The sequence below is a fragment of the Maylandia zebra genome, linkage group LG2 (genome assembly GCF_041146795.1).
Source record: "Maylandia zebra isolate NMK-2024a linkage group LG2, Mzebra_GT3a, whole genome shotgun sequence".
In the NCBI taxonomy this organism is placed as follows: domain Eukaryota; kingdom Metazoa; phylum Chordata; class Actinopteri; order Cichliformes; family Cichlidae; genus Maylandia; species Maylandia zebra.
In genome coordinates, this window is record NC_135168.1 from 25,318,827 (window position 1) to 25,345,390 (window position 26,564).

A 26,564-nucleotide genomic window follows, 5' to 3' on the forward strand; every position below is an offset into this window, starting at 1 on the left:
TCAAAAATGCTTTTGCCCAAAACATATCTGCACTATACAGTGGGGCAAAAAAGTATTTAGTCAGCCACTGATTGTGCAAGTTCCCCCACTTAAAATGATGACAGAGGTCAGTAATTTGCACCAGAGGTACACTTCAACTGTGAGAGACAGAATGTGAAAAAAAAAAAATCCATGAATTCACATGGTAGGATTTGTAAAGAATTTATTCGTAAATTAGGGTGTAAAATAAGTATTTGGTCACCTCAAACAAGGAAAATCTCTGGCTCTCACAGACCTGTAACGTCTTCTGTAAGAAGCTTTTCTGTCCCCCACTCGTTACCTGTATGAATGGCACCTGTTTGAACTCATCATCTGTATAAAAGACACCTGTCCACAGCCTCAAACAGTCAGACTCCAAACTCCGCCATGGCCAAGACCAAACAGCTTTCGAAGGACACCAGGAAAAGTATTGTAGACCTGCACCAGACTGGGAAGAGTGAATCTACAATAGGCAAGCAGCTTGGTGTGAAAAAATCAACTGTGGGAGCAATCATCAGAAAATGGAAGACATACAAGACCACTGATAATCTCCCTCGATCTGGGGCTCCACGCAAGATCTCATCCCGTGGGGTCAAAATGATCATGAGAACGGTGAGCAAAGATCCCAGAACCACACGGGGGGACCTGGTGAATGACCTGCAGAGAGCTGGGACCAAAGTAACAAAGGTCACCATCAGTAACACACTACAACGGCAGGGAATCAAATCCCGCAGTGCCAGACGTGTTCCGCTGCTGAAGCCAGTGCATGTCCAGGCCCGTCTGAATTTGCCAGAGAGCACATGGATGATACAGCAGAGGATTGGGAGAATGTCATGTGGTCAGATGAAACCAAAGTAGAACTTTTTGGTATAAACTCAACTCGTCGTGTTTGGAGGAAGAAGAATACTGAGTTGCATCCCAAGAACACCATACCTACTGTGAAGCATGGGGGTGGAAACATCATGCTATGGGGCTGTTTTTCTGCCAAGGGGACAGGACGACTGATCCGTGTTAAGGACAGAATGAATGGGGCCATGTATCGTGAGATTTTGAGCCAAAACCTCCTTCCATCAGTGAGAACTTTGAAGATGAAACGAGGCTGGGTCTTACAACATGACAATGATCCAAAACACACCGCCCGGGCAACAAAGGAGTGGCTCCGTAAGAAGCATTTGAAAGTCCTGGAGTGGCCTAGCCAGTCTCCAGACCTCAACCCCATAGAAAATCTGTGGCGGGAGTTGAAAGTCCGTTTTGCTCGGCGACAGCCCCAAAACATCACTGCTCTCGAGAAGATCTGCATGGAGGAATGGGCCAAAATACCACCTACTGTGTGTGCAAACCTGGTAAAGACCTATAGTAAACGTTTGACCTCTGTTATTGCCAACAAAGGTTATGTTACAAAGTATTGAGTTGTATTTTTGTTATTGACCAAATACTTATTTTCCACCCTGATTTACGAATAAATTCTTTACAAATCCTACCATGTGGATTCATGGATTTTTTTTTTTTCACATTCTGTCTCTCACAGTTGAAGTGTACCTCTGGTGCAAATTACTGACCTCTGTCATCATTTTAGGTGGGGGAACTTGCACAATCGGTGGCTTACTAAATACTTTTTTGCCCCACTGTATGTCAGTAAAAATACTTTGCAAATATTGCTGTCCTTGAATGCTGAATAAACACTGACAGAGCACTGATTGCATCTCTTGTACTTTATCAACACAGTATCTAAAAACTTTGCACCGTAGTGGTTAAAATCTCATTCTAATAAGAGTTAAAAGCGCATTTGGTTATTAGGTTTAAAGGGTTATTGAATTATGGTTAACCCGTTTGTGCCCAGATTTTTTTCAGAGTTGTAAGGCATATCATTTTATCAGTTGAGTCCCTCTGAATCATGTTATGTATTTATTTTTTCCATTTTGTACTTTTTTTTGAAGAAAATAGCATTTTTATGACTGGCAACAATTGTTGCCAGTAGTCACACAGCTTGTCACTAGGTCAAATGTCACCTAATAATAATAATAGAGAAGTAATAATAATAATATAATAAGAACAAAATAATAATATAGTCATAATAAATAATAACAAAAAGGTGGAGCCTCAGGTTCCCCGTGTATAAAATTCAAAACATCAAACAATTTGAACTGATTTCTTTATTCTCAATTTTTTTATACTCAAAAACTCAACAAACATTTTTTTCTTAGAACCTCTAAAAACATATATACATATATAACATATTTCTTCCCATACATTCCATCATCTTTCATGCATGTTCTACTCAGTGTGGTACTTCTTGAAGCACTCCACATGTAGTGGCACATCACACTTTCCACACGCAAATGATGTGCGTCCGCCGCAGTTCTTGCATCGCTTGTACCTGCTACCAGTGTTGCAGGGCCAGTGGTTCAAATTATCAAACCTGGTGGCATCAGTTATCGCCACCGCCATTGAAGATCTTCTGCCCTGCCTACTTGGCTTTGTTCCATGGCGCAGGAGGAGGGTCTGGGCTACCAGCCTCTGGAAGGAGAGGAGATCCTTCTCCCCGCTTTTCCAGGACCTAAATGAATGACAAAACAAGCATGATAGATGCATGAATGTGCATCGTTTCATCCTTTCTACGTCATGCCCCATATGTAGAATGTTCTGTAAAAGCAATATCACACTTGAGTTTGTGATGTTGGTCTGGATATCATCACTGTTGCTCTTGTCGACCGAAGAGCACTAGCGATGACCTCGAGTCAAACATCACCAACTCGATTGTGATATCACTAAATAACATACAGCCTTGTGTACCTGTAATAGCACCAGCTGTTCACCATGGCACGGTTCAGGGCCCAGCTGAAGCATGGCCACCACCACTTCTTGGACCGGATGTTGACTCTGTAGCGGCTGACAAACTGGTCATGCAGGTCCACTCCTCCCATGTGTGTGTTGTAGTCCTGGATACACTTGGGCTGTCTGACCTTGTCCATAGTCCGCTTCTGTTTATTCCATCTCTTCGCCTCAGTTTCGGTGAACTCCCTCTCCATGTTCGACACCACGGTGACCACGCTGTTGTCATTCCACCTTACAATCAGCTTCTCTGCCTCAACCAGATACTCAGCATCTCCTCTGGGTGTCTTCTTGAAGGTCTGACATCACAATCGTCTGACCAGAGAAGACGCCGCCTTGGGACTGTGTTGTATCCACTGATCAACAGAATACCGTAGAATGTAAGAAGTTCATCCTCAGTCAGGTTGAGCGTTTTCCCTTTTTGTTCAGCGTAGAGATTGGACATTTCCAGTGTGACATCTCTGAGGGACTTGGGATAAAATGTGAGGAAGATATCCACTGGATCATCTGATGTGAAGCCAGGATCATGTTCTTTGGGGACATAGCGAGGGATCTGATATTTTTTGTTGGCTTGTGCTGGTGCTTTGGCCGCAATTTTGATTTTTTTGAATTTCCTGTCTTGGTTCTTAGTTTTGTGGAGCATGGGCCCAACAATCTGACTGGTCACATTTTCATTTGTGCCACTGACCTTTCTAGTCTCTGTCTGACTCACTGAGGATGAGCACCCAGGATCATCATCGGGGGGATTTGGCAGCTGCATGTCCGAATTAGGTAGAAAGCCTTCACCTTTGAGTATTCTTGATGGGAGGCGGTTATGGTCACCAGTGGCCTCATCATCAGATTGGTCACTGTCACAGTCTGTGTCATGTGCGTGCATTTCTGACTCAGGCACAACTGTGATGTCCGCCACAGTTTCAGAGTCCTGCAGCATGGCCAGGATCTCTGCTACGGTGTACCTAAGGAAAGGACAACATACATGTTAGCTAGCAAGCGAATTTTAGCTAGCAAGAAAATGATGTATGGTAATGTATAAAAATCCTATACACAGAGGCCTTGAATACCTGTGAATTTATTTAGCTAGGAATTATTCTAAAAGGACTAAAATGAGCCATTGTACATCATTCTACAATTTTAAATAAGTAAATTAGGAGCAATCCTGCAGACAGTGTTTTCCTTTAGTTAGCGACATGCTATGTGCCCACTGGCAACTTTTGTTGCCACTCACAGAAATAAGCCCATGAACAAAAAAATATTTATCCTAGGTACAATTTTTTTGGGGAGGGTTACTCTAGAGACTTGAATGATTAAATAATTATAAATATGTTTGGGGGGAAAGTCATAAGAAATTTATGAAAATTACCTCTTTCCAGGATGATTTGCATCCGCCATGTCTTCAGCCAGAAAGAGCGGGAAGCAGATGATGTCATGCGATAGGAAGCACTTGGAAACGATTTTTTAAAAATCAAAACCTTTGTCTAAGTTGTCTACTAGCATATAAGTGGAAAAAGTTGCATTAGTACCTTTGAGATTTTTTATTGTGAGTCGAAAATGACAGTGATAAACTTTGGCAACAATTGTTGCCAGTGGGGCAAAACGGGTTAATGTTTGGTAGAATTGTTTTTAACATTACATCTGCCACCCTTCTCCAAATCTGTGCCCCTACCTGGCCCCCCCAACAAAAATTTTCTAGACACGCCACTGATAGAAGAAGGTCAAATTTGAAAGAAAACCATTCCATTCACAGTTAAGATGGATCAATTGATGAGTCTTATAGTGTACAAAGTTTGTCTTCTGTAGTACATGCTAGAAGACGAGCACAGGAATGGCCCTGGTCAGGTGCCTTTTTAACAGCCACCTTTGGATATAAAGTTCACTTATTTAAATGGTGGGAGAAATAAAATAAAGGCCTGTTGCTGTAAGAAATAAATAAACGTAGTTTGTTGAATTGAGAGAGTAATAGTGGCTCCACTTCATTTTTCTCACTCTCACTTGCAGCATTTCTTCCTGCCCTTAGAGGTAAAGGTCAATGAACTTCAAAGCGCGAGAGGCAATAAAAGCAGATAAGGTGAGGAATAAAAACTGTCTATCAAAACACAGTTTCAACAATGGTTACCTATACTAAAAATACTAACTAACTATGAAAGCCATTGTTGCTTTTTGGAATCCTTTTTGCATGTCTCTGTCAACCTAGCTCCCTCCAAAACAATGCTTTGTGAGTCCAAAGGACCCCCTTTGATAAGGTTGATAGGTGTATTTGGACCAAAGGGAAAAGTGTTGAACAGAGTCCAAGAGTTACATGGATTTCCTGAAAGTAACTAAATGCTACGGAGCTCCCTCAAGCAGCTTTGGTACAGGTGCTGTTGTCCTGCTGTATCTGGACTGCTGATAAAAATGCCAACGTAAATCAAGTAACAAAGCTGATGAGGCATCCCATTGAGGTATGTGAAAGAGTTGTTGAAGCAAGGTTAGAAGAGCAATGATGATTAGTGAGGAGCAGTATATCTTCATGATGATTAAAATATCTACAGATGGATTGGCTGGTTTGAGACTATTGATGGACAAATATAGAGAAGGTCAGAAGGAGTTGCATTGTGTCTTTTTGGATCTAGAGAATGCATTTGACAGAAAACACTGTAGATCTGTTTTGAGGGTAGCGAGCATCTGGAAGAGAACTTGAAGAGAAGACATTTTCACTAGAACCCAGGCAGAATACGTGTGTGAACGACAGGTGGAAAAGTAAATATGCAAAGAACAGAGGTAGTGAAGATAGATGAGTCTAAATACATGGACTCAACCATCCAAAGCAGGTGAAGAAGAAAGTAGATTCTGGGTGGAGTGGGTGGAGACAGGTGTCATGTGTCACAGAATGCTAACAGCAAGATTGAAAGGGGGCTTTTAAAAGATAGTAGTGAGACCTGCTATGATGTATGGTTTGGAGACCGTAGCACTGACAAATAGACACGGGGTGTAGTTGGAGATGCCACGATTTTTACTGAGAGCGACCAGAATGGATTGTATTAGAAATGAGCACATCAGAGGGACAGCTCAGGTTGAGGGGCTCGGAGATAAAGTTAGAGACAAGGTTGAGATGGTCTGGATATGTGTACAGGAGGTACTGTGAATAAACTGGATATATGATGTTCAAAATGGAACTGCCAGGCAGGAGGAAAGACCACAATTAAGGTTCATCGATAGGACATACCAAGGGTTGGTGTGACCAAGGAGGATGCTAGAGATAGGGTGAGACAGGAAGAATACTCCAGTGATTAGAAAGTGCCTAAATAGTACTCCAACGAAAAAAAACCCATGTAATTTTCACTTTTCAGACCTTTCAGCCTTTCTCTCCATGCATTTTATTTGCAGCTTTGTCATACCATTTAATTTGTATTGTCAGTAATCAGTAAATTTAAACACACAGATAAATGTTTCTGTTCATGCCACCAAAACATTCTTTGGTTTTTAAAGTGTGGGTTACTGCAAGGCAAGGTATTTACTTTGTTAGAGAAAATGAATTTACTTTTCAATGTTCCCGAAAGGGTTTGTTTCAAAAGAAGTGCTCATCTGAACAGGCATATAATACCAGAGGTACTGATATGCACACTGAATGGCAAGAATCTTGATGTAAATTTGACCAAAATGCAATGAACTGGCACTCCTGAAAGGTGCTTGTGGTGTTGCAATTGCTACAAGTGAAAAGTAGCAAAAGTAGGTGTGCGAAGAATTTAAATAAGAAAGCTCAAGAGAGAAGCAGCTTACTTTCTCACTTTCAAACACCAAGCCAATCTCTATGTAAAGTAGGTTCTTGTCAGATTGTCAGTTTCAGAAAGTCACACTAACAGTATAATGCTTGCTTCCAGTGCCAACATAGGAAAGATAAGTGCCTTGGGGAGGTTGCAGCCTCTATTCCAACTCCTCATGTGTTCTTCGCAGAGCCACAAAATAGGTTCTTTATTGAGCTTTTTTTTTTAACTATATAACATTGAAAAAAAAAGTTACTTCTATATAAACCTCTTAAATCCATGCTGGTGAAAAGGAGTGGACTTTTTTCATTCTGTTTCATAATTTAACTCCATGTAGAGTCACTCGCATCTGTAAAGTTTCTACAAAGAGAAAGAAACAGGACCTTCCAATTAGTCATGGTAATGCTGGTTACAGATAAATAACAGCAGCATGTTTTACAAATTTACAAAGTCCATGCAAGAAAGAAGGTGGTGGTAGCTGCAAGAGTAGCATTTTTTTTTATCAACCAAGAAGTTGTTATTCACATCCTGTTATTCACAAAGACTTTCATCTTTTGCGCTTGTTTGACAACTCACGGGTTAGTTTTGTTTTCACTTGGTTTTTACTTGCCCTTTCAGCAATTTAGCATTTTTAGTTTGTAAAACTAACCAAGTTTTTTTAGGGGCTCAGAGTCTTGAAAAAGGATTGATCCCATCTAATTTCTTATTTTTTGAATATTTGTCACACTCATCTGTGAAAAGTATAAGGTGCGAGTGGTGGACCTTCCAATTCTATTATTCTATGGCAAATCCCAGTCAGTCTCCAGAGAGCACAGGGCTCATTGAGGACACTGAACATTCAGCCCACTCTCATAATTATTTGGTCACAAACTTACATCAGTGGCCTGATAGATGTTATTTTGTAGCTCTGGCAGTGCAAAAAGTAGCAGATACTGGTCCTTCTGATGGGTTAAGGACTTTCTACAGCCCTGTCCAGTTCTCCTAGAGTCACTGCTTGCTGGCAGACACAGCAAACCTACTGGCAATGGCATGTACTGATGTGGCATCTTGGAAGAGTTGGACTATAAGGGCATTGTCTGTAGGGTCCAGGTGTCCCCTCAATCTATCAGAGTGATACTGACTTTAGGGGGGAAAAGAAAGAAGCATTTTGGAAAAAAAAAAAAAAAAACATGAGGGAAAAATGTCAGTGGCCTCCACCTGTAAAACTATTCTTGTTTTGGGGGTGTTTCATTGTTGCCCGTCTAGTGCATCTGATGTTAATTTTATTAACATAAAAGCGCTGTAAGTGAAGGAAGTGAGAGGTAAGTGATGGAAGTGACGGGAAAAGGTAAGCGACCCATGTTGTAGGTGACGTCGCAGACGCAGGAGATTTGGTGGAAAAAAAGCAAATGGTAGCATAGAATTTAACAAAGTTTCTTTAAGCTTCAGTATTGCCAAATAAACTAATCAATTGTCATATAACTAATAACTAGGGGTACAACAATACTCGTATCGATATTGAACCGTTCGACACAGTGCTTTCGGTTCGGTATGCATATGTATCGAACAATACAAAATTTTTAATTTATTTTATCAACTTTTCTTCTGACGATGCTGTCTGTGTTGAGCGCTCAGTGGATCTGCACTCGACAGTGCAGCCTAGGCAGGGTAGTCGAACGCAGATTCACTGAGCGCAGGGCAAGCTAGCAGATAGAAGTTAAGCTCTCGTTGCAACATGGCAAATTGAACCTCCCCCACCCTCATTCAGATCTGGCGTTTGGAACTATTTTGGTTTTCATGTGACGTATGACCCTGAAGGTAAGTGCGTCATGGACAAAAGTAAAACAGTATGTCGGATGTGCCACGCAATGCTCAATTACACTGGTGGGAACTAGTGCGTTAGCGCAGTTAGCTTGTTGACGTGTTGACGCCATCCAGCCCCACGCACGGGGTGATCCGCGGTAGCTCGTTAGCGGAGTTCTGCCGTGTTGTGGCATTAACGTCATTTCAACGAGATTAACGCTGACAGCACTAGTGGGAACACAACAAATATGACTGCACATTTACTCCGACATCATCCTAGTGCAAAGACAAGTGGAAGCAGACAAAAACAACAAGCACACATGCTACAAACTTTACCCGAGTCATTTGGACAGCCGTTAGCACATGATTCTCCTTATGGGGACCTGATATGTTTAATATGCTACTGAGAATATAGCCCAGAAGAAGCGTATAGTATAGCATTTATTTTGGAAAGAGCCATTTCCCTGTAATAAACTCTCTTTTCCAAAGATGAGTGATTTCTTGATCAGATAGATTATTTTATCCCTTTGTTGTTTCAGCAACATTAAATTTAAAAACTGTACTTTTCAGTTAACATATATATTTATAATTTTAATAAATGACAAATTAAAAAGGCATGGGCATTTTTTTTTGTATCGAAAAAATATCGAACCGTGACACCAAAGTATCGAACCGAACCGTGAATTTTGTGTATCGTTGCACCCCTACTAATAACATCTGTCCTATCATCTCTAACACCCTGGAGGACAATGGGGAGAGTTTAGACGCTCTCCAAGATTACATTGACCGGTGCTTCCAAGATTTAGTAATGAAGAAGGCTCAGAGTGCATCTTCCCCGGCCAAAATTGAGACACCGTCATTGAAGAGATGTCGCCCGCCAGACTCCCCCGGCACAACATCACCTGCCGGCAAAGACATTGCAGACATCCTGGAGTCAATCGACAAGCGATTTTCCAGTTTCGATGCGAGGCTGTCCCTGGTGGAGATTTTAGACCGGGAATTTAAATCTCTGAGAGAATCCCTGGAATTTAGCCAGGAGCAGGTGGAAACGCTTGCTGCTGAAAATTCCACGCTACGGGAGTCGGGCAAATCTCTCACCGGTAACGTGACCCAGTTAAACATAGAAAATAAAAAAAAAATAAAAGAATCCATTATCGATCTACAAGCCCGTAGCATGCGAGACAACCTTGTGTTTTCTGGTATTCCAGAATCTGCCGGAGAGGACGCGGAAGCAACGGTGAAAAGCTTCATTAAAATCCACCTGAAGCTGCCGGAGGACACCGTAAAGAACATCGCCTTCGAAAGAGTGCATCGCTTGTATGCCATAAGGTCGCCGACTGGGAGACCACGTTCAATTGTGGCCAAATTCGGCCAATTCAAACAGAAGGAACAGGTGAAGAGTCGCGGCAGGGAGCTGAAAGGAACTGACTTCAGCGTGAACGACCAGAAAAAGACCAAAGAGATCCTGGAACGATGCAAGGTCCTGTTCCCAGTTCCACGTAGCTTCATCCAGAGAGGCTCCCGCACTGTCATCGCCGTGGACCGGCTCTATGTAGCCAGCACCACTCCGTGGTTATATTGACTGCACTCCAGATAAGAACCCGCTACACTCTTTTCTTATTCATTCACACTCTCTCCTTTAACATGTGTTTAACCTAGTAATATCAGTATGATGTCATAGCCGATATAACACCATCACCCTCCGTCATTGCTTTAATTGGAATGTTTCAGTTTCTTTTCTTTTTTGTTGTCGCTTACCGTTCTCGTGTTTTTTTTTTTTTCTTTCTTTCACTGCTGTGATCACCTACTTCCCCACTCACCTACAAACAACACCCTCTATTTCTGCATATTCACGCACCACGATCATGCAAACACATGCGCTCAACAGCAGCACATTTACAACAGCCTCACAGCACACACAGACTTATAGGACACACACACACACAAGCCACGCTTGTTCATATTAGTGAATAAACACACACATAGTCAGACTTATGGAGCCTCTCACCACATATTTTTTTTCTCTTTCTATTTACAAACAAGTGATGTTTCCACATTCTCTCCACCCGTCTAAACGAAACACCTAGCGTACATCAGACATTAGACATACACACACAATTATGGGCACACTAAGGTTTGTCACATGGAATGTAAATGGAGCTGGCACCAGAGAAAAAAGGTTAAAGATATTTAACCAGCTTAAAAAACTACAGGCAGATGTTGTTTTATTACAAGAGACTCACAGGCCTGTCACAGGTTTAAACGAACTTAAAACACCTGAGTTTCCTAATGTGTTCGCAGCCTGTTATAATTCTAGACAAAGGGGAGTAGCAATTCTAATACATAAAAACGTTAATTTCACAGTACTCGATACAGTTATAGATCCAGAGGGCAGATTCTTAATCATTAAACTATCTATACGTGATAAAAAGCTATGTATTGTAAGTGTATATGGTCCAAATGTTGATCCCTCATTCTTTCACGATTTTTTCAGTGCACTCTCTGAACACTTAGATGGCACACTTGTTCTTGGAGGCAACCTCAACCTTGGACTAAATGAAGAAATGGATATGCTCAATACAGCAGGAACTCAGTGTAATTGGCAGTCCACAAATATAATCGAACAGTATATGAGCGACTTTGGTCCTTGCGATGCATGGCGCTCCCGTCACCCAACAGTAAGGAATATTCTTTCTTCTCACATGTCCATCACTCCTACTCTCATCTGGATTATTTCCTAGTCAGCAGCTCACTGCTGAGTGATATTTCAGACACTGAGATTCACCCTATAGCTGTCAGCGATCATGCTCCTGTATCTTTAACACTAATACATAAGAAGAATGCTACACCAAGTAAAAACTGGAGATTCAATACATCGCTGCTCATAGATGAAGACTTTATTAAATATTTTAAAAAAAGAGTGGACTTCATATTTAGACTTTAATGACACTCCCGGAACATCAGCTTCTGTTCTATGGGAATCAGGGAAAGCTGTGATGAGAGGTAAAATCATTTCTTTCTCATCACACAAAAAGAAAGAAGAAAACAAAAATATTCAGGAACTAGAAAAAACCATCAAATCCTTAGAAGCCTACACGTGCGACCGAGATAAAGAATTAATGAACAAAATATACAAAACAAAACTAGAATTAAATGAAATTATTAATAAAAAAAAAAAAAAAAAAAAAAAAAAAAAAACACAATTCCTAGTACAAAGACTTCTCTTGCAGAATTTTGAACACAGTAACAAATCAGGTCGATTTCTAGCTAACCAGTTAAAAATAAATAAAGAAAAAACAACTATATGTGCTGGAAGAATAAACAACGTTTTTAGGGATTTCTATGAAACTTTATATACACCACAAATAAACCCATCTAAAAATGAAATTGAGCAGTTTCTTGACAATGTAACTCTTCCAAAATTACTAGACAGCCAAGCAATGGCACTGGATTTGCCACTGACGCCAGGTGACCTCCAGGAAGTCCTGATGCCCAATAATAAGGCTCCAGGTCCAGACAGCTACCCTGCAGAATTCTACAAAGAACTCTGGACAATTTTGGCACCAGTATTCCACGGAATGTTGCAGGAAATCAAGGAAAATGGCAGACTACCACCAAATATGAATTCTGCTAGCATTAGTCTCCTGCTAAAACCAGGCAAAGACCCTTTATTTCCCCCAATCGTCCAATATCCCTTATAAATGCAGACCTCAAAATAATCTGCAAAGCCCTCTCAAAAAGATTAGAGAAGATAACCCCCTTTTTAATTCATCCTGACCAAACTGGTTTCATAAAAGGTAGGCACTCATCAACAAACGCACGTAGATTACTTAATTTAACACTTAGAGTGTTAACACTAGACTACTCATACAGTAAAAACATTGAAACCACAATATTATCTCTAGATGCAGAAAAAACGTTTGACAGAGTTAACTGGAAATTTTTATTTGCAACTTTACACAAATTTGGTTTTGGAAACTCTTTCATAAACTGGCTAAGAATATTATGTAATTCCCCAACAGCTTGTGTCAGAACAAATGACCAGACATCCTCCAGCTTCTGTCTCCTGAGGGGCACCAGACAGGGATGCCCACTCTCCCCCTCACTGTTTGCAATTTTTATCGAACCACTAGCAACAGCATTTAGACAGGCTACAACAATTAAGGGCAAATGTAAGAACGTAGAACATAAAATCAGTCTCTATGCGGATGATGTGTTACTTTTTTTCCAAAACTCACAAACCAACCTTTCTGAGGTAATTACTCTAATAAACTGGTTTTCAAGGGTTTCAGATTATTCAATTAACTGGTCAAAATCTACAGTTCTTCCAATTAACTGCTCCTTCCATAATTCTTCTTCTGCCCCACTACAATCTGGAAATATTAAATATTTAGGTATTAATGTCTCTCCTAAGCTTTCAGACTAAACTAAATTAAACCACATCCCACTTCTAAAGAAAGTAGAAGTCGATCTGACTAGATGGAAATCTCTACCCATATCACTCATGGGAAGGGTCGCCACTATAAAAATGATGATCTTGCCAAAAATAAATTACTTATTTGTAATGATCCCGAACAAACCATCACAAGGTTCAGATCTCTGTATTCGTATATTTTTAAATTCCTTTGGAAAGATAAAATAAAATAAAAAATAAAGGAGGATTAGATCTTCCTAATTTTCAACAATGTTTCTTAGCAAACAGGCTTCAGTACATCTCAGGATGGTTAAAATGTTCTTTCTTAGATGAGCCCTGGCTAGATGTTGAACAAACACTATGCAATAATCTAGAGATTTCAGACCCACCATTTATCAGCTCAAACATCAAAAGACATGAATTCTTTAAAAGCATCAGCATCAGCTCTTCTCTGACAGCATGGTGGGAGTTTCTAAAAATAACAGAGTCTTCATTAATCCCATGCAAACGTACACCTATCTGGAATAACCCTGACATATTACAAAACAATAATATGATTAATTTTTCAGAATGGAGTTGTAAAGGAATTAAATACTTAGAACATATATTAGAAGGAATAGACTTTATTCCATTTGACAGACTAGTTATACAATATGGGATCAACAAGAAAAGATTTTTAGAATATCAACAAATTAAATCCATAGTAAAAAAGAAATTTAACCTCAGTCAAGTTGAATTGCAAACACCACCAAGCGCAGTACATTTTCTTATTCTTAAATCCCCTAAATTATTGTCTAAAATATACAGAGCACATTCTAAAATAGATGAATCAATATCCCTTCCTACTGCAAAGTGGGAAGCAGATTTGTAGGTCGGCTTAGACGAAAACTTCTGGTCTCAGATATGCTTAAAAACCTTTAAATTGATTAGAAATCCCAGTCTGCAATTAATACAATACAAAATACTACATAAAGTGCACTATACAGGTCATCAGATGTTCCAGATGGGCTTTACATCTTCCAACAACTGCTCACACTGTCAAGGCAATACACCAGACAATTACATCCACGCTCTTTGGTTCTGTCCACCAGTGCAGAAGTGTTGGCGCGGGATATGTGAAGACTTATCAAAAAGTGTCTGAAATGTAAAATTCCAACCTCCCCTTTAGTGTGCTTGTTGGGCAAATTGGATGATGTCACTACAGAAACTAATACAGTCCACATGGTTTTTACTGCCCTATGCATTGCCAAGAAATTGGTCCTCATGAACTGGAAAAATAAAAATAATCGTAATTCTAGCCAATATAGAAACCATCTAATAGATCACATTAGTCTTGAGACAGCCTCTGCCACCACATTAGATCAATCGCTTTGGGCTCCTGTACTGTCTTTCCCTCTTCACACTGCACAGAAGAGGAACCGGCAGCAAGGTTCAACACTTTTCTTCCATCAAGACTCTAAAGACCATTACTCTTTGTCCACAGGTTTAATGATGTAGAAAGTGTGAAACTGAAACAAACATAACACAATTACAATTACAGTATATTCTTTAAATCTTACATATACACTGTACCTAAAAGTCTACAATAATCTAAATCAACGTAGCGTAGCACTTTAGCTGCAAGAATAAGCATTAGCCGTGCTCTAAACATGTGGTTTCAACAACGTATCAAAGTTACACATTAAACTTCCCTCATGTCACAAAATACAACCACAGAACTACAGATAAGCATCAAATAAACAATATACATACAGACAATGCTCCAAAAGACGAAGGATTGAAGGCAGATGCATGTGGATTCATGGCAGTCTCCTTGGCCATGTGCAAACTTCACTAAACCTTACTACTTCCTGCTTCCTGTGATGTCACCAAGTATCAGAACTCTTAAAGGGACAGCTGCCGTAACACTATCGGCACAGCTCCTTTGATCGGCTCCATCACCTAGCGGGGGTGGGGGTCATGGTTTGGTCCCGCCTTCGCCATTGTGGTTGATGTGGAGGTTGGGACAGGCTTAGGGAGAGAAGCATACACTTTGTGTGTGTGTAGTTGTCTGCCTCTTATAACTCTAGTGATTTTCTCCAAAAGTTGATTCTGTTCATCTGGACGTAGCGTTTTGTGGGAGAAACGTTTCGTCACTCATCCCACAAAATGCTACGCCCAGATGAACAGAATCAACTTTTGGAGATTTACTTTCCTGGATGACTGAGAATGCATCAAGACGTTCTAGTGATTTTCCTGCAGTTTGAAATTTCATGTGATCTTGTTAATTTCATGAGTCCAGCAACTAACCACTCTTACTAGATTGTATCAGGTCATCTCAACAAGAACAAATTAAGTTGTTGAATTTCGTACAGATCCTACATGATTACGTTCAAGATAGAAACATGAAAATGTTGTGTTCAAATTACAAGGTAGACTTTTTTAACCCTTTAAGACCTACCATAGAACCAAGTCCGCCAGATCTTATATTATATTTTTACATGCTGTGGAGCCATTTTTGGGAGCATTTCAAGTTGCTATACATCAATACAACCATTATAGCCCAGATTTTAATAATATGTATTCATTAAGTGCATAGTAATTACATAAATTGCAAAAAAGTGCAATAAACTACAAAAAAATTGAAAATCGTTTTTGCTTTTTTAACATATATTTGTAATTAGAGAAATTTAAGAGGCTTATCCCTCAAACCTGTAAATACAAAAAAGTTGCACAAAATAGTTTCCCACCACAGGAAATTTATTTTGAGTGTCTTCATAGTTTTATTTTTGAAATACACCAATTTTTATACACTGCAGGAAAAACGAAAATAAATATTATACTGCAAATTTGCAAAAAAGCAGCATATGCATCAAAATGAACTATTTCCAGCAGTGCAATATGAGTCCTAAGCATCCCAGAAAGTCAAAGATAACTTTTAAAAAGACCGGTACAGGCCCTGAGGCCCTCATGGTAAAAAAGACTACATTTCCGTGAAAATGACATCACTTCCGGTTTCAGGCAGGTAATGGCGGAAATGCAAAAGTTCGCGCTGATGTCTATTCCAACGTAGGAAGTGTTATGAACAGCTGATTGGATCGGCAAAGCGTGTTTCTGGAATATTATGTTTTTGTTCCTGCAAGCGCTTTTTATGCAGTTTTTGCAAAGCTTTATGTGGAAGGAAACCGTGACCTAGGACAAGCTGATGGCATAAGATGTAAGTACAACTCCTCCGGTTTCATATGCAAAAAAATTTTTTGCGCTAGCTTACGTGGTTGCAGTGCTACCGGGATTTAAAAATAGTTACGCAAAACAGAGCGTGTCCGCTCCGATCGGCTCTAAAGGGTTAATGTAACAACCACCCAATTTACTTCTTTCAGTTTACCAAAAAAAGCAGAGGTGGCTGTTTGACTTGACTGAAATGGATGCCTTCCTCAAACCACGATCCAAAGCGTGTAAGACTGAAATCCCGTGCAGTGTCACAAGATTTAACATTGCTATATTATTGACTTACTTCACTCGAACATGATATGAACAATTTAATCTACCCACTCTGCATATTATGCGGTTTCTACACTATATAGTTACACTTAACTTTAAACCATGAGGCAATTGTGTTAAATACACACAAGATGCTTACATAAATCCAAGAGCTGGCCAATCCCTTTTTTTCAGTGTGTGTGCTTAGACTTGAGTCAGAAAGTGCAGCCAGAGCAAGATTCATTATGTTCACATTTTGTAACCTTGAGAAATCCTAAAAGTGATTTTACAGAGGAAAATGTTTCAATTCAATTCAATTTCATTTATATAGCGCCAAATCACTACAACAGTCACCTCAAGGTGCTTTATATTGTAAGGTAGACCCTACAAATCAAATTCAAATTTGAATTATAATACAATAATATAGGAATCTGGTCTACACTTTTATAAAGATTGTTTTCCTTTTAGTTCATGCAAATGTCTTCTGATTACACAGCATTTGGGGGTCTTAACAGAACCTCAGTGCATTATTTTATAACATGTCAATCCCAATAAGGTGTTCATTGTGCAGTCAAACTACAACATTTCAGTGCACAAAGTGTGCTGCTTGCCTTCATTAGACAAATAGAAAAAATACATTAGCATACTTGACACCTTGCAGAAATGCAGACAGTGGAGGAACATGTGGCTGTGGAGTGCTTATTAACCCCATGCTGTTTAACAGGCCTGGAAGCTCTGCTGCTACTGCTGAAGTAGCAACCTTCAGTTACCTTGTGGTTTGGATTTGGGCTGTTACCTACATTACAAAGGCACACATACAAAAAACAAAACAAAAAAAAAAAAACAATCTGTCAAGTGCTTGAGGCTCAGCTTACACTTATGTATTATTGATGAGAAATTTAAATTTCAGTGATCTGTTTTTGTGCATGAGAACCAAGTTCTCTGTGCCTTTTGCATAATGTCCCTTTTTTATTTAAAAAAAAAAGGCATTAAATCAGAAATAGAACTAGTGACCAGATTTATTTTAAATGGCAATCAGATAGCTATTTAGGAACAGCTCTGGATAAAAAAAAATTATGGGGTGTAACATTTTCCAGCATCACGAGCATAAACTCTTTTCCCAGATTTCAGAAATATCTAAATTAGACCCTCTGAGGTCATTACTGTTGGCAATCAGGGTTAGTGTTAGGAGTAATGTTTTAGGTCCTCTTTATGCAAAAAAATAGAAATATCTCAAAGATTCACAAACTATGATGAGCCAATGTATTTGACTCCCAGCTTTTACAATGCAACCATTTTAAATGTGATGAATTTTAAATATATTTATTCAAATGCTGTCACACATCACATTAGTCAGTGTATTGCAGAAATTACTAAAAAGAACATTTTAACCTATTTTGGCTGGAAAAACCCCACTGCAGCAGCTTCACACTAGGAGATGAGGTAAAATCAAACCTCTTTCTCTGATTCTCTCTTAACCCAAAACAGACACACACACATTCGCTCCCTCGCCCTCACATTGGCAAACCTATTAATTTTAATATGATTGGGAATTTCCCCTAAAAAACTCCAGGGACCTTTGCAGCCAGACCAGGCTAAGAACAAGATATGAAACTTCAACTAGTTTCAACACTCCAGGCACTTCAACATCAACACTGCTGTCATTGCTCATAAGGCTTGACGTATCTAACTAAAGCACCACCCCATCTTTTTCCAAATCAGGATCAAAAGCAATCAAGTCGTCCTCCTCCCCAACCCCCATCAAACCCTCCCTTTTTAAATTGTATTTCAAGTGAGTTAAATTACTGTCAAAATAAGAGGGAAACACTGATGAAACATTAGGTAAGACCTGGCAGAATATGTAAGAGACATGATTATTTTTCAGCCTCACCAGACACTTTGAAAAAGCCTCCAAATGAGAAACATTACAGTACTTTTCATTAATTTTAATGCAAAATAAGGTGAACAGTGGACTGACAACTAAATAAAGCACTTGAAATCCCAAACAGAAAGAGATATCCTGCACTGAGAAACCTAACACGGGTATAAAAATTCACTCGCTAACAAATGAGACAAAGCTGGGCACCCGTGTAAAAGAATTAGGAGAGTTGTTAGTTTCAGCCTCTTTCCTTCACCCTTTGATGGCCTACAAATGTGAGCTTGTGAGTGCAACTTTTATACGCTTCTCATTGCAATAAGTATATTTTCACAAGTCTTTAAGTTACAAAAATCTCTCCTACTAAAGTATATTTACAGATATTTATGTTTAGGACAGGAAACAATAGTATTTAGGTTGGTTCTCATTGTGAGACACAACTATCTTCCTGCAGTGCTACTACAGTTGATGTCACACATGAATCATTTTATGTCACTCTTTAAAAAACAGCTAGTCCCACCAGGAATTGACGGTCTGAAAATCCCGAGATCAAAATGGGAGACGCCCCCTGAGCTAAGATCCTGTGGGACTTCCAGACACAGACTGGTGATGGGTAACAACTGGACATAGTGGACAAGCAGAGGGAGACAGCTGTAGTGATAGACGTAGTGGTACCGAATGACAGCAACATGAGGAAGAAGGAACACAAGAAGTTGGAGTAGTACCAAGGGCTCAGAGAAGAGCTCGAGAAGATGTGGATGGGTGAAGGTAACAGTGACCCCAGTGGTAATCGGAACACTCAGTGCAGTGACCCCCAAGCTAGGTGAGTGACTCCAGCAGATTCAGGAACAACATCCGAGATCTCTCTCTCTCGAAGATCTCAGTCCTAGGAACAGCAAAGATACTGCGCAGGACCCGCATGCTCTCTTTGAAAGAAACTAATTTCTGCCACTCGTATCTGGTGTTATTCAGTCATTCACTAGCCCCAGCATATGGCCCTATAGGTTAGAATGGGAATATTGATTACATTAAATCCACATTTTCACCTTTATGGTTATCCGTTCTGCTCACTTAAAACCAAATTTGTTTTCACAGTTCTTCTGCTCAAAATAAGCAAAGACATTTAATTTATATGTTATTTATGAAAACCTGTTGAGTTATACATTAGTAATGAAGCATTTCCATTGATTCTAATATCGAGAAGCCCGAGGGCCTCCTGAACAACTAAGGCTAGAACTAGAGCTGGGCGATATGAGATTTTTTCATATCACGATATGTTTTTTTTTTCATTTCAGGCGATAACGATATCTATCACGATATAAGCCAAATAACTATATTTGTAAGATTTAAATGTGCCGTTGCTCACAAGTAAAATGTGAAATAATCAGCAGCTTGTTTTTATTTAAATATTTATTTCCCATAATAAGTTCAACAGGGTAGATGTACTTAAGGAACATGAGACTTTTTCAGATAAATAAAGGCAAATATTGCAAACTACACAAAAGTTAGCCGCTAAAGCATTTAAGTTTCAAAATAGAACAAACGAAACAGACTAAATTGTCAATTCCACTTAGAAACAAAATATTAATTCTAAAAATAAATCTTAGTTTGTTTTACAGAAGAACAGACAAAACTGACTAACTTTTGTCAATATCAAATAAACTGAGAACTAAAAGGAAATTCTCAATCTCTCCTTGTTGTATAGCTGAGCTTTTCAAACAGTTTTAACAGTTACTTTAGTCTGACAAAAGCCGAATGACGAATTAGCGCTTCCAGTCAGAGACTGAGGCTACGTCCACACGTACACGGGTATTTTTGAAAACTGAGATTTTCCGTTTTCGTTTTAAAAAATAATCCCGTCCACACATAAAGGCAGAAATGAAGGAAAACGCTGCTATGAACATGCCAAAGCAGCAGGTGGCGCTAGATTCCTAACCGTGCAGAAATGTTGGCCAATCAGAAGTCTAGAAGCCTCGGTGGGAAAAAGTAAACAAAGCTGGGGCATAGAAGCAGAACCGAGTCGTATGTGTGGACGGACAGTAACTGTGTTTATATGTAAGCATTTAAACACTGCAGAGAGTAGAATTAACAGTAACAGTATTGTAGAAATTCATTTCACCGAAACAATAACGTGGCGCACAGTGTGACGCATGCACCAGTTTATTGTATTTCCAGACTTGCTTTCGGCACAATTTGCAGTGCACGCTACTCTGTTTTTTGTCAGACTTGAAATAGCCGAAATACCGTCACACTACGGAACTTCTATGGCTCTTCCGTTTGACAATCTCTCCGGCATTGGAACCATCATCTGTTTTCTCTTCGGTCACGCTCGGTTGATTTTTCTAGTCGGCACACTCATTTCCTCCATTACGAGCTGGCTCCATTACCCGCTGGCTGCTTCCCAAACAAACACACGTGCGGCTTGGCACTTGTGCTGTACGTAACAAGTCACGCGACGTGACGCTGCGGCTGTGATTGGTTCGGCTCTGCGCTACTTAATTTGGATTGGCTGACCTTTTTTTTTTTTTTTTTTTGAGGACAAGAGCTGCGAGGTCTATCGCGATAGCTTAATTTCTCTATCGAGTAAAAGTTATATCGCGATACATATCGTTATCGTTCTATCGCCCAGCTCTAGCTAGAACATAGATGAGATTGCTTCTCTCTCTCTGAACACGAGCCCAATACATAGTCAGTGTCTACAGGACTGCAGACAGTATGCCAATCACCCTATTAATCTCACACTTCACTGTACCCTCACTCATGAACAAGACCCTAACATACTTGAACTCCTCCACTTCACAGACACTTATTGGCATTCACACCTTTTTTTTTTTTTAACTGAGAATCATCAACATTTATCCTAAAAGATTTGCATATGACTGTTCTTGCTGCCATCAGTTTCAGATGTCACTGAAAAGAATGGGGAGGGGGGGGGGGCATTTTTTTCATTTGTTTTAAAGTCACTGCACACGGACATTTCAGAAAGCCACAGTGTGCTCTGTGTACAGAGTTGCCTCTAAATGCACCAGGCTTATGAAAGATTTTCCTGCAGAAAATCCAATATTAGTTTTGTAATAGACTGCATGCATGTTCACACTTAGGCACCCCTGAGAGAAAGTGGAAATACTTGAACAGAAAAAGCTACATGTCATGCTTGCAAAGTATGTGATGGCAGACATGGATCAATTATCAATGCATCTATCCTAAAATCCCTGATATCCCTGGTGTGTACCTGCCCATGCCATAGCAAACTGATACTTTAGTAACATTGTAAACCACACAACTTGAAAAACAATTTAAGAAATTTTTGAGGTGCTAAAGATATATTTGGACTAGGTGGGCCTAAGGCAAAAACTGCAGTTTTGTATTGCACAGTATACCAGAAACATAAGGGTGTGCTTTGCAGCTTGGGTTAGCTTCAACACTATACTGCAACTGCACAGACTTCCATCTGATTTCATATGGTGACTTGTCTGTCTACAGCATATAGAACTGGTATAGTTTTTGAAGGTTTGGTGATAAAACCAAAGAATCTGATTATTTATATCACATTTCAATCTCTCCAACAACACTGTCAGCATTGTTATTCAATGTCATCCTTTAGTGCTACGGAAGGCCAGGGTCAAATTCAGTTCATTTTCAGGATTCATCATCTGAAACCTTTGTCTGCTGTAAAGTTTGTGCAAATCAAGAATAGAAGAGTCACTATTCAAAATATACTTCTGTTTAAAGTATACTTCTGTAGAAGGAACAAGTATTATTACTATTGTTACTAGTATTATATAAGGTTAAAAGCAGTGATGGGAATAACAGTGTTACAAGTAACGGCGTTACTAACGGCGTTACTTTTTTCAGTAACGAGTAATCTAACTAATTACTATTCCTATCGTTACAACGCCGTTACAGTTACTAACAACAAAATGCAGTGTTGTCGCGTTACTATTTTTCAACAAACAGACGGTTGAAGCTGTGTTTAGCTTATCACACCTTATATCAGTTGCACGGAAGTAGCTGTCTATGTAAGTAATCTGCTCGCTACAGCTTTAAGCAGCTGCGCGCGCTCCCGCGGACGGCAGTCACTTTCTGGCAGACAACCACTTTATGGCACAACAATCACATGAATGCTGCTGTTTGACTGAAGAAGAATAAAGTAGTCACAGTAAGCCTATCACATGACCACTTCAAGATTACAAAGCAACAAGGTGATATATACCAGTTTTTAAATTGTGTTGATAGGCCACTTAAAACCAGAGTCATGATAAACAATATATATGAGGTGTTTTTTCCTCAATAGTTTCATCACGTTTAACGACTAAGGACAGCGCTAGCAAGCACTCTCTGCTTATGACCAAAAAATAAAAAACAAAAACAAAAAACAGCCTTTCGTGTTGGTGGAAAACTGTACCATGTCGACCAATCAAAAAATGATATGGCAACATGACATTTGGTTGTTTAGGAAGAGGGGGGAGTTTTAGGAGTGACGGCGAGATAGAGAGAGAGCGAGTCTTGAGATGTGAGAGATTTGTGATGTTTAGCGTGTTTGGAGTGTGTAGTTAGTGTGTGGTGTTGTGGATAGTTTTGTGTTGTGTGTAGGGATGGGTATTGATAAGATTTTCACAATTCCGATTCCATTTTCGATTCTGTTTAACGATTCGATTCTTTATCGATTCTCTTATTTATTCTTTTTAAAAAAGGAGAACACTTAGGTCAAATAGCTTAGAACTTTGTTTTATATCTTCTCTTTGAACAAGGTAGAAATTTAGGAGTAACATGGCCTTACAAACCCAACAGTGAGATCTTAAGAGATCCACAGCCTACGGCTCTTCAATGGGGTGTCACAGGGTCCCCAGGAAAAAAAATTGTAAATGTAAAATAATAAAATAAATATTCTTCTGTAGCAATAACAAAGTATAACATAAATTATTCTGTATCAATTATACAAGAATATCCAAAATGTCCCTGCCTACAATTAAACACATTCACTTACCGAAAATTTGAGGGCATCTGCTGTGGCAAATGGGTGCAAGCCTTTGACCACAAACTTAGTCACTGCTCGGTGACATTCGTCTATCCTGGCCTGAAAGGAGACACTACCGGTAGACTGCAGCGAGAACTGCCAGCGAGCACCAGCCAGACCCTGTCTCTCATCATGGTCACCTAAATGCACAGTAATAGCAGGTTTTGTAATAAGGCAGATCGCGCTAACATAATATGCACTGTTAGTTGATTATTTACCTGCCTCATTAACGGGAGAGGACGTGCAAACGTTACCGCTGCTGCTGGGTTAAGATTCACAAGCCCGGAGCAGAATTAAAAACACGGCATTCATTTAAGGTCATCGCGTGTTTTGTGAGCAAATACTTTTGCATATTCGTAGTGTTTCCTCCCTTAAAATGAAATATCTACTTTGCAAGTACTGCAAGTTGCCCTATTGTCATCCGTTCTCGTAAAGTATAACCAAACTTTTTAGCGTTTGAGCCGCCGTGTTTCCTGCCAGGTAAATGACGCTCCGCAACGTGGTGACATCATTCGGGGCGACTGGAATCGATAAGGGAATCGTTTGCAAAAATGGCAAACAATTCCAAGGAATTGAAACAGTGGGAACCGGTTCTCAACAAGAACCGGTTTTCAATACCCATCCCTAGTTGTGTGTCAGAACAATGAGGTGACTGCTGTCTCCAGGTAAAAAACAGGATGAGTGATACACCTGCTGCTGTCAGACCTGCAGGTATCAGGCTGTGATGTTCTCCTTTATTTTTTTTGGAGTGGCACAAATAATTTGTGTGGCATAACAGCTGACTGTTATGTTAATAGTTTGAAATGGTTATTTTAAAAAAGGGTAAAAGGTAAATGGCTGCAAATAACTTGCAATAGTTACTTTTCAAGTAATTAATTACTTTTAGAATATTGTAACTCAGTTACTAACTCAGTTACTTTTTTGAAGAAGTAACTAGTAACTATAATTAATTACCTTTTCAAAGTAACTTGCCCAACACTAGTTAAAACTAAACAGAGTTTGGTAAATTATATAAATTACAGAGTTACAAGATTTAAATTTACAGCGACATTTCTTAAACAACAGTCTTATTTCCTGTGTCTCAGTGTTTAATTAACAAAAAGACCACAAGAGAAAACAACTGCCCCTCATTCAAAATTCTTGACGACAAAAAATCTTGTTTTCAATAATTTGTTATTCATATAAAGGTTCTCTGTGCCAAATGTCCACAATGACTCTTAGAAACAAAACAGAGAAAAAATCTAGCAATTAAATAAAGGGAACCCTGAATACAGTTACACTGCTGAAAACACCTAAAGATGACCGGATAGTTGAACATGTGAAAGTTATGCTTCCATGTGCAGCTGACAGATACAGTTTAAGTCCACTGTTTAACAAAAGAAAAACAGTCAAAGACCATTGCTCTCTGCTTAATGCATGACAAATTTTTTCTTGTAGATTTTGATTCTCCTAGTGACTTTATCAGTACTGGTTGGAGGAGATGATATAAGCAGTGCATTCAGGTTGTACAGGTAGTCCAGCTTCAACAAGATGCCACATCATGGTATTTCATGTTCATCCTGTACCAGAGTAGTCTCAACAACACTATTTAATAACACATGAAAAAAGCATACTTCATTAAACCTATAGGAAATTGTTCAGTCTTGTGCATTTAATTCACTCAGTGAAGCAGCTACTAATCCAGCGCCTGGGTAGCAGCGTGGAAGGACAGTACTGTGGATTCGAACCCCCGACCTATATCCTATCACACTCTACCTACTGAGTTAACCTACCCCTCTATATGTGTCATCATATGAGCCTATGACAGTAATGACCAATTTTAGAACTGAAGAAGCCTTCAAGGAGAAGTGAGATGTGATCACAAACCTAAAGAAATTCCCATAATACAATCATCACAATACACACACACACACACACGCACACACCTGTTTGTCATAGTACCTCTGAAGTCTTTTACTTATTAATTCAAACTTCGCTTTTGTGGCCTACTTTTTATGCCACCTTACGCAACTTAATTGGAGCCTTAATTCAAAAAGTCCACCCTCACAGATTTATACTGTATTTTACATCCTAATTCAGAGGAGGAAATGGCATTGCAAGCTTTATTACTATTACTTTTTTAATTTAAAAACCAAAGCCCCCATCAGCTCCCTGCAGTGGTGCTTATTATGTGAGAGCTGCAACAGAATACATAAGCAGCATCTGTCTTTTTTCACTTGCTGCCACTACCATGTCTGTTTCTCCTGCCAAATGCAAAAACCTTTAATCTCACAGTTCGATTCACATCTTGCAACTCTGGGTAGAAACTTTGTACTTGCTGGGGAAGCTGGACAGGGCACTTCACATCATCATTTAGAGCCCGAGGTTGCTGACCCATGCAGTTCAGCCTGCATGCATAAACAACTCAGTGCTTCCAAATGTTTAATTCACTATCAGGATCTATTAAAGCAATGAACCCTGTTGTTCAGTGCACACAGATACACACTTCCCAGTGTCTCTGTTTTTCTTGACAGCTCTTACTGCACCCTCCACTCTTATTACCTTCCCTTACACACACACTCCTTCCTTCTCATTCACACACGAGGACACACACATACTTTTCTCCTCTGCTCTCTGCAACCAAGCATGGCTGGGCTTAGATAGGACTTAATTTGTCCTGCCTCTAGATGAAAACATATGCTATACATTCTCTTTGTAAACAGACTGGGCAATAGTAGTAGAAAGTAGAACTTAAGCTCTCAGAGAGACAGACTACAGAGACAAGTGTAGAATACCAACTCAGATCACAGAGCTGAATGTAAAAGGTTACTGTATACAACAACTCAGAAACAAAGCAGCTATTTAGGGAAAAGAGGCATAGGTAATCAAGAAAGAGTAAAGTTTCAGACAAAATATGAGATAGTTGGGTAATGGGGATTGCAGAATTTGCATTTATTATTCCAGAGACTGGGAAGGAGGCTGTGCCTTGTTTATCTCAAGGTTTTGTTAAAATACTGAGAGAAAATAGGATAAGGTGGAAGGAAAAACTAATAATAAAGTCACTCACTGTAAAATTAACAGTGAAAGAAATAAACATCCTGGTCTGTCCATAATAGTGTTAACACAGAACGACACAAAAACGTATCTATCTAGTGTGTGGATATGTCACTGGCCAAAGCAACTTATAGGTCTTCCATTTCTCTACATTTTGAGCCGATCATTGTGCGAAAAAAGTTTCTAATGTAATCAGATTATCGCATTAATGTGAAACGAAGAAAAACACTGGCATTCACATGTTTGGTATTATAATTTGGATATATCATACTGATCAAACAGCTTTGATTTGTGAATACGTTTTTTACCAAGATGGAGGCACAGAGAGTCTAATTGTTGGTAACATTGTAGTTGTTATCATGTGCTTTGTGTTTGTGCGAACTGTCGCATAAA

At 39.4% G+C, this 26,564-nt stretch overlaps 1 protein-coding gene and 1 long non-coding RNA gene across 7 annotated transcripts in view; both read right to left on the reverse strand.

Moving 5' to 3' along the window:
- Window positions 1-26,564, reverse strand: part of LOC112436393 (uncharacterized) — a 305,941-nt gene that overhangs the window by 176,977 nt on the left and 102,400 nt on the right. The gene's annotated exons all lie outside the window — the stretch shown is intronic.
- On the reverse strand, window positions 2,840-4,447 carry LOC112430592 (uncharacterized). The gene is made up of 2 exons (XM_024798932.2): window positions 4,211-4,447; window positions 2,840-3,806 (listed from the first exon to the last, which is right to left on the reverse strand). Exons 1-2 carry the CDS (start codon window positions 4,237-4,239, stop codon window positions 3,092-3,094), a joined length of 744 nt encoding a protein of 247 aa, XP_024654700.1. The 5' UTR covers window positions 4,240-4,447; the 3' UTR covers window positions 2,840-3,091.